The following is a 12,964-nucleotide window of genomic DNA, read 5'->3' as shown; positions in this document are numbered from 1 at the left end:
TTTATTTATTTTTGAGAGAAAGAGAGAGTGCAAGCGGGGGAGGGGCAGAGAGAGAGGGAGACACAGAATCTGAAGCAGGCTCCAGGCTCTGAGCTATCAGCACAAAGCCTGACACAGGGCTCAAACCCACGAACGGCGAGATCATGATCTGAGCCGAAGTCGGATGCTTAACCAAGACACCCAGGCGTCCCAACTTTATTTTTGAGAGAAAGAGACAAAGAGCATAGGGGGGGTGGGGGGGACAGAAGATCCAAAGCAGGCTCTGTGATGACAGCAGAGAGCCCGATGCAGGGCTCAAACTCACAAACCATGAGACCATTACCTGAGCCGAAGTTGGAAGCTTAACTGACTGAGCCACCCAAGTGCCCCTGTGTTCTTTACCCATGAATAGCACCCAAGCTGAAAATCTGGGATTAATACTCCATTGCTTCCCATCCACATACTACCTGTAATCAGACACCAGGTCCTCTTGGTATTTGGATCAAATTCAAGTCCTATTGACTATCTTTAAAAAAATCTTTCTCCTGCCCTTCCCCATTTCTAATGCCCTAGTTCAGGCATTTATTTCCTTTGCCTGGTCTCCCAGCCTTCATGGTGAGCTTTCTCACCCAGATAACTGATGATGTCACTTCCCTGCTCTCTTTCAGTGGTCTCTATTGAGAGATACTGTCAACTTCTTAACACAACAAAGCTCTTCCAAATCCGATCTGAGCTTGGGTCTCTTTACTGTATCTCCTACCACACTTTTCCTGGCCCTGTACACTTAACCAAACTATCCATGGTTTCTGAAAATAAATAGCTTTTCCGCCTTCCTCCTTTCCCTACTCCCTTAGTTATATTCTACCTTCTTTTTTTCTGGACAAACTCCTCTTCCTCTAGGTCCCATTTACTACAAAATTCTCCCCTGACTTATCTAGGCATTAAGGCTCCATATTAACGATCCCAGGGTAGCTTCTTCACACTCCAGTATGGTATTGGTAACAATATATCACCTTTGTTTTCTTTTCCATTAAATAAGCTTTTTGAGGATAGGGTTTGGCTTTTTTCCCTCATGTTTGTATCCCCACAAACTAAAATAATGTCCAATGCAGAATAAAAGGTTCCATTGATATTTGTTGCTGAATGAATGACTGAAAGCGAAAGGTTAAGAGTCATTATGAAAATTTTACCCTAAAGCACAATCACTGATTTGCCAAAGAATTATCCTTTTATTTAGAGTGTTTTGCAGTTTACAAATCATTTTTTAAGTAGACTCCACACCCAACATGGGGTTCAGACTCACAACCCTGAGGTAAAGAGTTGCATGCTCCACTGAGCCAGCCAGGCACCCCTAAAAATCACTTTCTAATTTATCTTTATATCACCACCATTGCATATCAGAGAAAGCAATTACCATTTTCCCATTTTACAGATAACAGAGGCTCATCAGACATGCTGATTTGCCCAGTACTACAGAAAATTCCATTAAAGGAGTATGACAGGTAGGTCTACTGACTCCCAGGTCCAGTACTTTAACTTTTAATACAGGTTTTATACAGGCTGCCAAATAAGAACAGAAAGAAGATAATAGAGACACTAATCCAAAGTTGCTACTCTCCAGCTACTCAAAACCTTGGACTACGATAGTGTCCACAAGTTTCCAAGGCTACAGAGACAGATTTGGAGTCAAACAAATTTAGATTCCCATCCTGGCTCCACCACTTACTATGTGCTCTTGGATAAATTGGGTGAATCTCTTTCCAAACTTTATATCCCTCACCAAAACACGGAGATAATGCCTACCCCTTAGAGCTGTTGTGAGGTATCTGAGGTATATAGAACAATTATTCTTTCAACATTTATAGACCTATTAAGTGCCAGGCACTGCTTGTAAACTAAACCTACAGAAAGTGTTGGTTAGCTAGCTATGATTATCTGGCAGGGCCATATGTTCTTCTGCACTGCATCCACAGGGGTCCGAGCCCCAATTGGCAGCATAGCTATATTCATACCAACCCCACAAAGATCAAAAGTGATTACATCCCAGGAAGGAGGCCACTCCTTTATCCCATTGCTACACTAAGAGGAAAGTCAGGGTCAAGCTTTCTTACATCCAGTTTCTGCAAAGATAGCCCAGTAGATGTGAACATGACTAAACCTCTCCAATAGAAGCCTTCCAAGAGGCACAGAGGATCACAGGAGATAAAAATGTCCCTGGCTGTTCAGTCACAGACATGCAGCTCTTTGTGCGTGGGAGCTATACACCTCAAGGTCACCAGACAGGAGACAGACGGTTGCTCAGATCAAGGCTCATGTGGCCTCTCTGGAGGGCATCGCTTCAGAAGATCAAGTCGTACTTCTGGCAGGCATGCCCCTAGAGGATGAGGCTACCCTAGATCAGTGTGGACTGAAGGCTCTGACCACCCTGGAAGTAGCTGGCCACATGCTTGGAGGTAAAGTCCATGGTTTCCTGGCCCATGTTGGGAAAGTAAGAGAGCAGACTTCCAAAGTGGCCAAACAGGAGAAAAAGAAGACAAGCCGAGCCAAGCAGTGGATGCAGTACAACCAGAGCTTAGTCAATGTTGTGCCCCCCTTTGGCAAGAAGGGCCCAATGCCAACTCTTAAATCCATTGTAATCCTGGCTTTCCCCAATAAAGCCACATAGTCCAGTCAAAAAAGAAAAAATGTGTATATACATATACATACATATATATACACATCCCTTTCATTTAGCAGCAGAGAAGTTAGAAAGTAAGGCCGACTCTGCTGCTTCTTAGAACAGGGATTCTTCACCCAAAGTCAGTGAATGATGGGCTTGAGGTGGATGTGCATTGGCAGGGTGGGAGTGGGGGTGGGGATGGGATACACAGCCCCTCAGAAAGTTATTTGTAACAGTTTGTATCAAAATATTATTTGTAACAGTATTAAAATGTATTAAATGTATTAAATTTTGGTATTAAAATCTTCCTAGAAGGACAATCCATTGCACTCATCAGCTTCTTAGGGGTCCATGCCCCTAAAGATGAATCACTATTTAGGATGATTAAGAAAGAGGGGAAAGGGGCGCCTGGGTGGCGCAGTCGGTTAAGCGTCCGACTTCAGCCAGGTCACGATCTCGTGGTCCGTGAGTTCGAGCCCCGCGTCAGGCTCTGGGCTGATGGCTCAGAGCCTGGAGCCTGTTTCCGATTCTGTGTCTCCCTCTCTCTCTGCCCCTCCCCCGTTCATGCTCTGTCTCTCTCTGTCCCAAAAATAAATAAAAAACGTTGAAAGAAAGAAAAAAAAATTTAAAAAAAAAAAAAAAAAAAAAAAGAAAGAGGGGAAAAAGGCATAGAGTTTAATTTGTTCCATTCAGGGCAGCTTCCCTGCTAGCCTCAGCTCAGAGTTGCTATAAACAATGCCTTTTCACATCCACTCCCCACCCCAGTCTGGCCTCTGGCCACAACACCCCAGAAAACAGACATAGAGGGACCTCAGGGATAAAGGTCTTTATTCAACAAAGTTATCTCACTCAGTAACAAAATAACAGGAGGTACCAATTCCCCCAAAGGTCTAGAGTAGTGCACACGCCTGACAACAGGAAGCATGGCCCGCTGGCCTATCAGTAGCAGCTCAGAGTCCCTGGTAGCTACTTAGAGGTCATAGTTGGGGTTCTTCCGAAGGATAACAAAACCTTCCAGAATGGGGGTGACAGGAAGAAATTCCTCAGTGGCCAATTCTGCCCGCTCCCCGTGGGCCAACAATACTGGGGTTGTGTGTGTCTGGAACCCTGTGATAGTCTTAGGCTTGCCAGCCTGGCCCACCACATCCACTGCCTGTAGGGTGAGAAAATTGAAATGGGGGTGTAGCAGATGGGGGTGTGCAGATGGGAGTGCGGTAACAACCCAGTGCCCATACCAGTTTCAGAGAAACAGGTACGTGTGCGTTCCCCAAGTTCTAGACCCCTCCCGTCTGTTCAACCCCTCACCTGGCCCACACGGACAGACACCGGCAGTGGCCGCAGCTCCTCATCGAATGTAACCAGCATTCGGGGCTGCATGGCAGCCACCAGCCCATACAATACATAATGTGATTTGCCTAGGATGACTGAGGGAAGAACACGGGACAAACAGTTAGAGGCATCAAGGCAGGCCTGGCCTGAACCCTGGGACTCCACTCCAGCCCTGACTCTCTAATCCCTCAGTCGTTCAGCTGAACCAACACTCCTCCCCTCATATACCCCTACTACAAACCAGAGATGCCCCCACCTTACTCTACCACAGCCTTCAGACTTGATCATCAATTTCCCCCAGTCACTTTGGAGCAGAAACTGGGATCAGCTCTTCATCCTCGAAAACAATCTCTTTGAGCCAGATCAAAACTGTGGGAGATGAGCTCCATAAGGCCCATCACAGGCCCAAAGAACATTGGGACCCAGAATGGTACAGAGCTAATTTGGAGTCTTGCTCCTAAATTATAAGGTGGCTCTGGTAAGGGTGGAGACAGGGTCATGTGCCACTGTATGAGACTCTTGACAGGAACTCACTGTTACGGACATCCAGGAAAGAGACAAGCACAGTAAGCAGCCCTGCCACTGCCACTTGACTCATAAGCTGCCGGTCACTGTGGTAGGGACAGAGGGTGAGTGTGCCCTTCCCTAAATGTGTCAGGCCCTGGGGGAAAAAAAAACAACAACAACAGAGAGAGAAGTGAAGGTCACATCCGAGGAGACATCACCTAACCTGGCCATATAGAAAGACCCCAACTCATTCATACACTCCCTCCTGGCTGAACTCAAAGTCCCCTGATGTCATTCACTACATGTCCCCCTTCCATCACCACGGATACCTCCCTTGGCACACTTTAAGGAAAACAGTTCTATTCCTTACCTGTGCCAAGCGCACCATAAAGAGGTTGTTGGGGTCCTTGGCATGATACTGGGCTAACTGGCGCAGCATTGCAGCCAGACGGGCATTATTGGTACCTGGAAACGTTAACCATTACAGAGTTGAAAAATGGGCCTCAAACATTCCCTCAAGCTACTTCTTTTTCTGACCTTTTTCTGATACTCACCACTGCCCACCATGCCCATGGCAAAAATGGAGTTGTAGGAAACTTCTGGGTCAGCATCATGGGAGAATTTGCTTAGGGTATCCAGGATGTTGAGTCGTGGATTTGAAACAGAGATTAGAGCCAGTGCTAAAGGCACAGCCCGTCGGAGTGTTGGCTCCCCATATCTCAGCTGGTGATAAAAGAGAGTAAGAAGAGCATCACAGAAAGCAGTACAAACTCAGTTACAGGAAGAGACTTGATAGGTAATAGAGGCCTTTGTCAAATATTACAGAAAGGGCATAGCAAAAAGACTATTTCTCAACCAGGAGAAAGGAGAAAACCCATCAGGAAAGTCTCCTCTGGGGAACTCCAAGCACCAAAACCAGTAGATATTCCAATCTCCTCCATGTGATACTTACCAGGTGGCCGAAGGTTCGTAATGCCATCTCTGCTCCAATCTCCTCCCCCATAGCAATAAGGGCAATCCCCAGCACAGCCACTCCCTGCAATTGAAGAGGCACCAGAATCCAGTAAGCTCAGGGAACAAAAAGCTCACCCTTGACTCAAGTCCCATGTAAGAAAAAAAAACTGTCCTGTGGGGGCACACCCTGACCCTTATGTATAGAACCCTACTTAATGCCTGTCTCAATACACAGCACCACCCACAGGGTCTGTAGAACAAACCCAAACCCAGCTCCTCTGCACAGGTATCTTTTCTCAGAGCCTGACTCAGAGAGCGCCCGGTTGCGCACAGAACCTGATGTGCTCCCATGTCGGCAGGGGCTTCCTTCTTGTCCTTGTCCTTCTTTTCCTTCTTGTCCTTGTCTTCCTCTTTTTCCTTGGAGTCAAAGTGTTCACTACAAATGTGGAGCAGCTGCTGCACCTTCAGTACATTCCCAGAGCCTGCAGCATGGTGGTAAGGGTGAGAAAGAGTAGAAAGGAGAAGGCACCAAAGAAAAGTTTATTCCAGTAATAGAAGTTAAGAATCCAAAAGCAAACCAGAGAAAGAGGGCGCCTGGGTGGCTCAGTCAGTTAAGCGTCTGACTCTTGATTTGGGCTCATGTCGTGATCTTACGGTTGTGACTGAGCGCTATATGGGGATCAGTGCTATATGGGGATCAGTGCTAACAGCATGGAGCTTGCCTGGAATTCTCCCTCTCCCTCTCTCTCTGCTGCTCCCCTATGCACATGCGCATATTCCCTCTCTCTCAGGATAAATAAACTTAAAAATAAACAAATAAATAAATAAAGGACTACTGAGAAAGGAAAAAAAGTCTGAAAAAAGGTCCAAGAGAGAAGTAAGGAGTCACTGGAGAGGCACAAAGACACAGACCTGCATAGGCACACACATCCACTAATGTGTTGGCAAAACTGCGGAATGGCTCTGACACAACCTCCAGCGCGGCCAGGATTGCCTCGATGGCCTCACCCTTCCCTACAGGACAAATTCAAGGAGTCAAGAGGACACTTCCTTCCATCCAGCACAACTTAACACATAAGACCTCTGCTGTATCCAGTTACTGTCAGCCTTTGCCCAGAGAGATATCCCCTCACCCAAGTGGTTGAGGCCCAGTCCAAGAGGAAGCCAACGGGCATAGGTGTCCTTGAGCTCAGTCTCTGATTTCTCCATGATGGTCTGAAGGATAGTGGAAGTAACATCTCCATTGCAGGATCCCACTGCTATCATTCCACAGGCTAGAGCTGTCACACCTGCCACCTAGAAATAGGAGAATCAGTAGTATATACGTAAGTTATTAAAGTAGCTGTACACCTACCTCGATTCAAGATAGCCAATTCCTTCAGGCCACTGTAACCACACTAGGTAGTGATCCCTCTCTGATGGCATGTCAAAATAACAAGAGCAACCATTCACTGAATGTTTATGATTTATCAGCCACGTCAACGGCTCTGTACGCTATTAACATTTAATTCTCATAACCCCATGAAACAGGTCCTACTACTGTTATTCTTTCATTGATGAAGAAAATGTAACCTAAAGAGATTCGGTAACATGTCCAAGATCACACTGCTTGTAAGCAGAGGCGGCAAGATTTGAACTGAGGTCTTTCTGACTAAAGCTATGCTTTTAGCCACCATATTAAATTTACCTATTACTGATATGACTCTCCACAACTAAGAAAACTTAAGGTTGGCCAATGACTAAAACAACAAATGAGAATCAGCCACCCCAAGCTGGATTAAGCTACTCCCCACTCTAGCCGAGTACTTCCTCATGGACCTCAAGGGCTGGAACTCAATACCAAAATGTTACCTCTTTAACCTCAACACCACCTGGGTGGAACCACCAGTTCTAAGAGATTTCATTGAAGTGACACATATCACCCCCATAAACACGTGTGTGTGCGCGCACACACACACACACACACACACACACACACACACACACACACACAGTTTTCATTACTTATCACAGAGTGGTAGGACACAGAGCACCTTCCCTACCTCCCCTAAAAGTCCAACAGCCTCTTCTCACCTCCATACTAGACTTGGAATCTCCCATCACAGGGAGCAGCAGTGTTAGCACATCTTCACGATTGGAGCCAGCGTAAGCCAAGCCTAGCCTGCAAAAGCAAGGGAAAGGCAGTCCCCGACACACAACCAAGGATAGGACAAAGAAGGAACAAAAAGAGGACTGGTCATTTATTCATCATTTCAACAGTCACCAAGAGCCAAATACTCAACAGATATGGTGGTAGTCTTGGCAAAACAAAGATGAAAAGGACCCAGTTCCTGTCTTCACAAAGCTTACAGGCTAAGTACTGCCAGAAGAAGCAAGAAGCCTTACCCAAAAATGGAACCAAGTCTCATAGTGTTGCTGTTGTGGAGAACATAGTCTGAGAGCAGTGCTAGTGCGGGGTCACATTCATTCCGGACTCCAGAGTTCACAATGCCACAGGCCAGAAGGGCTCCTGACTGCAAAATGCAAATAGATTCTTCACTCAGGCTACTGTACCTTCCTCACCACAAAGGATACAACATGGACTTCATTGTAGCTTCCACCTTAACTGGAGTTGAAAACAGAGAGATCTTACCAGTCAAAGGGAGGCCTTGAGGCCCTAGAACATGGTAGGAGAATGTCCCCATTATCAGGCTATGCCCAGACCAACCTTGATGTAGTCCTCAGAGGAGTACAAGTACTTGTCAATCTGCGTGAGGCCACCATCCACATCCCACAGCAGAATCATGCCAAGGGACGCAGCTGCACTCAACATTCCTACACCAAGGAAAAATCTATCAATCTCAAAATGATCCTACCCTAAGAAAATTGTTACAAAGAGCTCTCTAAAAAACTGCGCTGGGGACCCATCACATTAAAACATGAAACTAGAAGGACAAAAGAGGCGACCAAAGCAAAACAAAGATAAAGTAGGCATAAAGTTATACCATGGTCTTTGTTCTTGTAAAGCCATTTGTTGCCATCATCAGTCAGCAGCTTGTCCTGACCAAAGGCTGCATTCACAAAGCCATTCACAAAAGAAGAGGCCAGGTTCATGCGGGCAGAGTCCACTTGAGAGCCACTGCCCCCAAATCCTGCACGGGAGGGAAATGAAAGGAAAGGCAGAAAGGTTTAGAGTAGCACAATAAAGGAACACAGCATGGTGGCTGGTCTCTGGCTCTGAACCGGCCCCTTAGAATCCTCTGTCTATGCCCCCAACAGTGACCTGGAGAAAAGGTTATGTAGGAACTCTTAGCTCTAAGGGATAAATACACTGGACCAAGCCACCACTCCAAATACAAGGTTCATAATTAAGAATCCTCCAGTCCTGGGGTGCCTGGGTGACTCAGCTAACCAGTTAAGCATCTGACTCTTGGTTTCGGCTCAAGTCATGATTTCGCAGTTCACGAGTTTGAGCCCCACATCAGGCTCTGTGCTGATAGCATGGAGCCTGCTTGGGATTCTGTCTCCCTCTCTCTCTGCCCCTCCCTTGCTTGCTCTTTCTGTAAGAAAGAAAAAAAAAAAAAAAAAAGAAAAGAAAAGAAAAGAAAAAAGAAAGAAGCACTTAAAAATAATAATAATTCTCCAGTCCTCACACACATGGAGATGGCTACTCACTGTTGTTCTCTAGATGGGTTTTATAGATGTCATCAGGCACCTTGGGCTCCATAATATCCAGCTGAAGAGAAGTCAGAGGGTCACAACTGTTCCCCCACTACTCCCCCAGCTGTCCCCTTCTGCTTTCCCACTGAATAGCAATTCTAACCAATGAGAATCTAGTTACAGTTATAGCCAGGGAGGTGAAATGACGAGTAGAACCACAACCAAAAAAAAGCCTTGATGGAAAAGGGCAAAGGGTCTCACCTCCCGAGCTAATGCCAAGAAGTTGCTGTTGAGCTGCACATTGGACATGATCTCTGTCAGGTCCTCATACTCCTCCACGTCTTCACTAAGCTCCAGAAACACCCCATGACGGCCAAGCATGAATGCCATCTGCTTCTGTACTACCCTGTGGGAGAGAGCCATCATATCAGCTCAGCCCTAGTCCACTAAGGGGACTGAAAAGCCCCTCCAGCCTTAACCAGAAACTACAAGTCCCAGCTCTTCATACAAATGCCCCATCCATGAGCTCATGTCTTCCTTTGCCAACTTCCTCTCTACGTACACATCCTTGCAGGAGGTGAAGATATCTTCTACCAGCTCCATGTCATTGAGCATCAATGCCAATCTCAGAGCTTCAGGAAAGCGACTGAACTTTCGGAACACACCCAAAGCACAGCGCAGTAGTGCAGAATTCTCAGGCTCGGGCACATAATTCACACAGCTACAGAGATAGAAATAACAAAGGAGTCAGGAAGTTCTGGAACATTCATTTACCCCATTTAATTCACTTATCCAAAATAAATACTAAATGCCTACTGTATACCAGGCATTATGGCTACATGCTAGACTACTAAAGAGACATAAGTCTCTGTCCTCAAGAAGCTCACAAACATCAACAAATCAACAGCAGCCCGATGCTAAAGATGCTCTGAGAGAACAGAGAAATCACAACTGAGAGAGAAATACTGGGGAGGGTAGGCCTACTACCCATCCCTACCATGTTCACTTACCTGGTAAGATAGAGGCAGACCTTGGCATATGCATTCTCATCAATGTCCTTCTCCAGCATGTCTACCTGCTCAATTTCCATGAGCAGGTCACAGGCCTCGTGCTCCGCGTTGTGGGCCATGTTGTAGGGGACGATCTCCTTCACCAGGGTCAGCAGTGGCTCCCGTTGTGTCTTTTCCGCATCATCTAGCTCCTGCCACTCCTTAGCCACTTCCCCTGCGAGATGCCTATGGATAGGCCCAGACCATTAAGGGGGCACAACTTCACAGGAAGCATTTCTATGGCTGAAGGAATTCAGTATTCGGGAAACGCAATACACAGGTACTCCAAGACAGAACTCAGAATTGTGTCTCAAAACGCTTTTAGATTCTCAAGAAAGAAAGGTCTTACCTCACATACTCATGACCCCATGATGCCAATTCCTCTTGGGAGCCCACCAGCCGATACTTGAGACACTCACGTTCCCCACTCATGGTCATAGCCAGAACAGAGATGATGTCAGCAGCAAAACGCTACAAAGAAACCAGTGCTTTAAAGGCAAGTCCAGGGTGAGGGTAGTGGGACATTATGGAGTCAAGGCTAAGGTCACTATCTCTCCAATTAAGTTGTAACTCGTCACCAATCTCTGTATTAGAAATTTACATACTTTATATCTAAGCTAAGGCTCAAGATAAGCCTAAGGTTAGTGTTGCTATCTCCCTTTTAAACCAACATGGCTGAAGAATGATAACAAGGAGAGAATGGAAAAAGATGGAGGCTCTAAAGTTTATTCTAGCTGTAATAATGAACTATTAAAAGGTTTTAAGAAGAAAAGATTTTCACAATCTAGAAAGACCATTGTGGCTGCTATACGAAAGACAAACTGTATAAGTCATGAACAAAAGGAAGGCAGCCAGTTAGACGGCTGCAGTTGTCTAGGTGAGAACTGAAGATTTCCTGGATTAGGGTTGTACCCTTAGACAGAGAAGTGACTCAACGAGGGGTTTATTTTAGAAATAAAACAAGTGAATGTACATGGGATATGAAGGAAACAGAAAGATCAAAGTTAAATATAAGTTAAAAACAGATCATGAGGGGTGCCTCTCAGTCAGTAGAGCATGTGACTCTTGATCTCAGAGTTGTGAGTTTGAGACCCACCCTGGGCACAGAGAGTACTCTAAAGAAAAAAAAACAGATCATGAAAAAGAAATCCCAAGATCCACCATAAATGACAGAAAACAGTGTATTCTGAGAAGGCAATCCTCCTGTCAGCTTTTATCCCAGTAAAAAACATACTGGCAAGATCAACTGTGTTCAACTAGCTCAGATCTCAGGTCCCTTAGGCTTCCTGTGACTCACCATGAGCCCCATGGTCTAGATGAAAAGGAATTCCTAAGCTAGACCCCCACCAGCTTCTGAAACCGTTTTACCTTATTCTCCCCAGGGGGCATGTTCTCATAGATTTCCTTCAGTTTGCCATAGTGTGGACGCAGAAATTTGAGAGGCTTGGGCACTGAAGTCATGGAAGTTGTAGAAGATCGGATTTGCCTCCGCAGTTCCTCGAGGGCTGGTCGGTACAGAGATGTGTCCTTCTCCTGCTCAGGAGATGTTAGGGCTCAGACAAAAAGAAGCCACATCTCTCAAGTCAAACACAGGTGTTTACCAACTCCCCTAGGAAAGTGACTGTCTTATTCATCTGTGATTCCCCAACTCCCTGCTCACTGCCCGGTACAAAAACAAATGACCCCAGTTGAGAGTTTGTAGTAAGCTACACAATCTTTCAAATATCCTTTGTAATTCTCCTCTCTCACAACATCACCATAACGCTAACCCTAAACAGTCCATCTTTCCCTATACCTCACATAGAAATTGTTGCCCCAAAATGGAATGAAGCAACATGCAGCAAAGATCCAAATATGTACCCACTCGTGTCAACATCATGACTCACCCCCAGTCGTTCCACGAGCATCTCCAGTTCATCCTGAAGTTGTTTGTCCTCCTCAGACTGAAGGGTTGGGGGAAGAAGTTCATCAAGAGAAGGAATCCCAAACACATCCTCCTCCCATTCACCCTGGGGCAGGTAGAGAGTGAACCTGCCTCCTTAGGAGGGACCAGGTGGACACGAAAAGAGAGGAGGAATGGCACTCTGGCTGGAAGGCAGGAAAGAAGGCAACCTGGCTTCTGGGCCAGGCTGCGTGAATGTAGTACTAAAAAATAGGGGTGACATGACCTCCCCGGGCCCACCTCACAAGTCGGTGGTGAGTACTGGTGACGTCGGCGAAGGCGACACAGCGCGGAATGGAGGATGAGGGGCAGAGAGGCTGAGCGCCAGGAGTCCCGAGGGTCGCCCCATCCGCCCTCTCCCAGACGCTGCGGGGCCGTTGGGAGTCGGGCCCAAGGCCTGCGGAGCCGCCGTGACTCAGCCCCGCGGCCTCCTCCGCCTGCTCCCAGGGCTGCGCCTCACCAGCTCCTGCTCTTTGTCCTTGTCGCCAGCATCCCGCCGCTCCTTGCCGCCCGGCTTCTCGTCCGCGATGCCCGGTGCCGTCGCCGGAGGCTGCTGAGGCTGCAGCGGAGCCTTATCCCGGCCACCCTCCTCCATCTCCACAGCCACTACCGGCCTGCTGCGCGCGCACCGCTCGCACCGCCCCGTTTCCCATACGGCCTTGCGCGGGTGGCCCACAGAGCTCCTCCTCCTGAGCCAGCAGGCGACCGGAAACGCCGCTACAACCCACTCACCCCCGCGGCGTGGGAGTCCCAGCCCTCGGACCCCGCCCACGGAAGTCGCCCGAAAACTACAATTTCCAGCCCCCAGCGCGTCTTAGGCGCGGCCTGGGCTTGGACCGGGAGTTTCCTGAACGCCACGCGACCGCGGTCTTCGATCCGGGTCAGCTAGCTGTGGTAGGAGCCGAA

The 12,964-nt window shown here is 47.3% G+C and overlaps 1 protein-coding gene across 1 annotated transcript; it reads right to left on the bottom strand.

Moving 5' to 3' along the window:
- Nucleotides 1–3,449: 3,449 nt before the first annotated feature.
- Nucleotides 3,450–12,700, bottom strand: PSMD2 (proteasome 26S subunit ubiquitin receptor, non-ATPase 2). Its single transcript, XM_058730678.1, has 21 exons — nucleotides 12,519–12,700; nucleotides 12,003–12,059; nucleotides 11,485–11,649; nucleotides 10,466–10,587; nucleotides 10,078–10,302; nucleotides 9,630–9,788; nucleotides 9,329–9,473; nucleotides 9,083–9,143; nucleotides 8,413–8,559; nucleotides 8,136–8,242; nucleotides 7,814–7,941; nucleotides 7,502–7,589; nucleotides 6,562–6,724; nucleotides 6,341–6,442; nucleotides 5,765–5,910; nucleotides 5,427–5,510; nucleotides 5,029–5,197; nucleotides 4,845–4,939; nucleotides 4,502–4,628; nucleotides 3,944–4,062; nucleotides 3,450–3,791 (listed from the first exon to the last, which is right to left on the bottom strand). The coding sequence occupies exons 1-21, from the start codon at nucleotides 12,651–12,653 to the stop codon at nucleotides 3,609–3,611; spliced, it is 2,727 nt and encodes a 908-aa protein (XP_058586661.1). The 5' UTR covers nucleotides 12,654–12,700; the 3' UTR covers nucleotides 3,450–3,608.
- Nucleotides 12,701–12,964: the final 264 nt, after the last annotated feature.

This window comes from Neofelis nebulosa, chromosome 5 (assembly GCF_028018385.1).
Source record: "Neofelis nebulosa isolate mNeoNeb1 chromosome 5, mNeoNeb1.pri, whole genome shotgun sequence".
Classification (NCBI taxonomy): Eukaryota; Metazoa; Chordata; class Mammalia; order Carnivora; family Felidae; genus Neofelis; species Neofelis nebulosa.
Note: the sequence above shows the minus strand (reverse complement) of the source record. Positions and strands in the feature narration are given on the sequence as shown.

Coding starts and splice junctions, on each gene's coding strand:
- PSMD2 (XM_058730678.1), bottom strand. CDS start 12,653: ATGGAGGAGGGTGGCCGGGATAAGGCTCCGCTGCAGCCTCAGCAGCCT. Junction 11,650..12,002: donor TGCTCGTGGAACGACTGGGG/GTGAGTCATGAT, acceptor TCTCCTGAGCAG/GAGAAGGACACATCTCTGTA. Junction 4,629..4,844: donor TTATGGTGCGCTTGGCACAG/GTAAGGAATAGA, acceptor TTTTTCCCCCAG/GGCCTGACACATTTAGGGAA.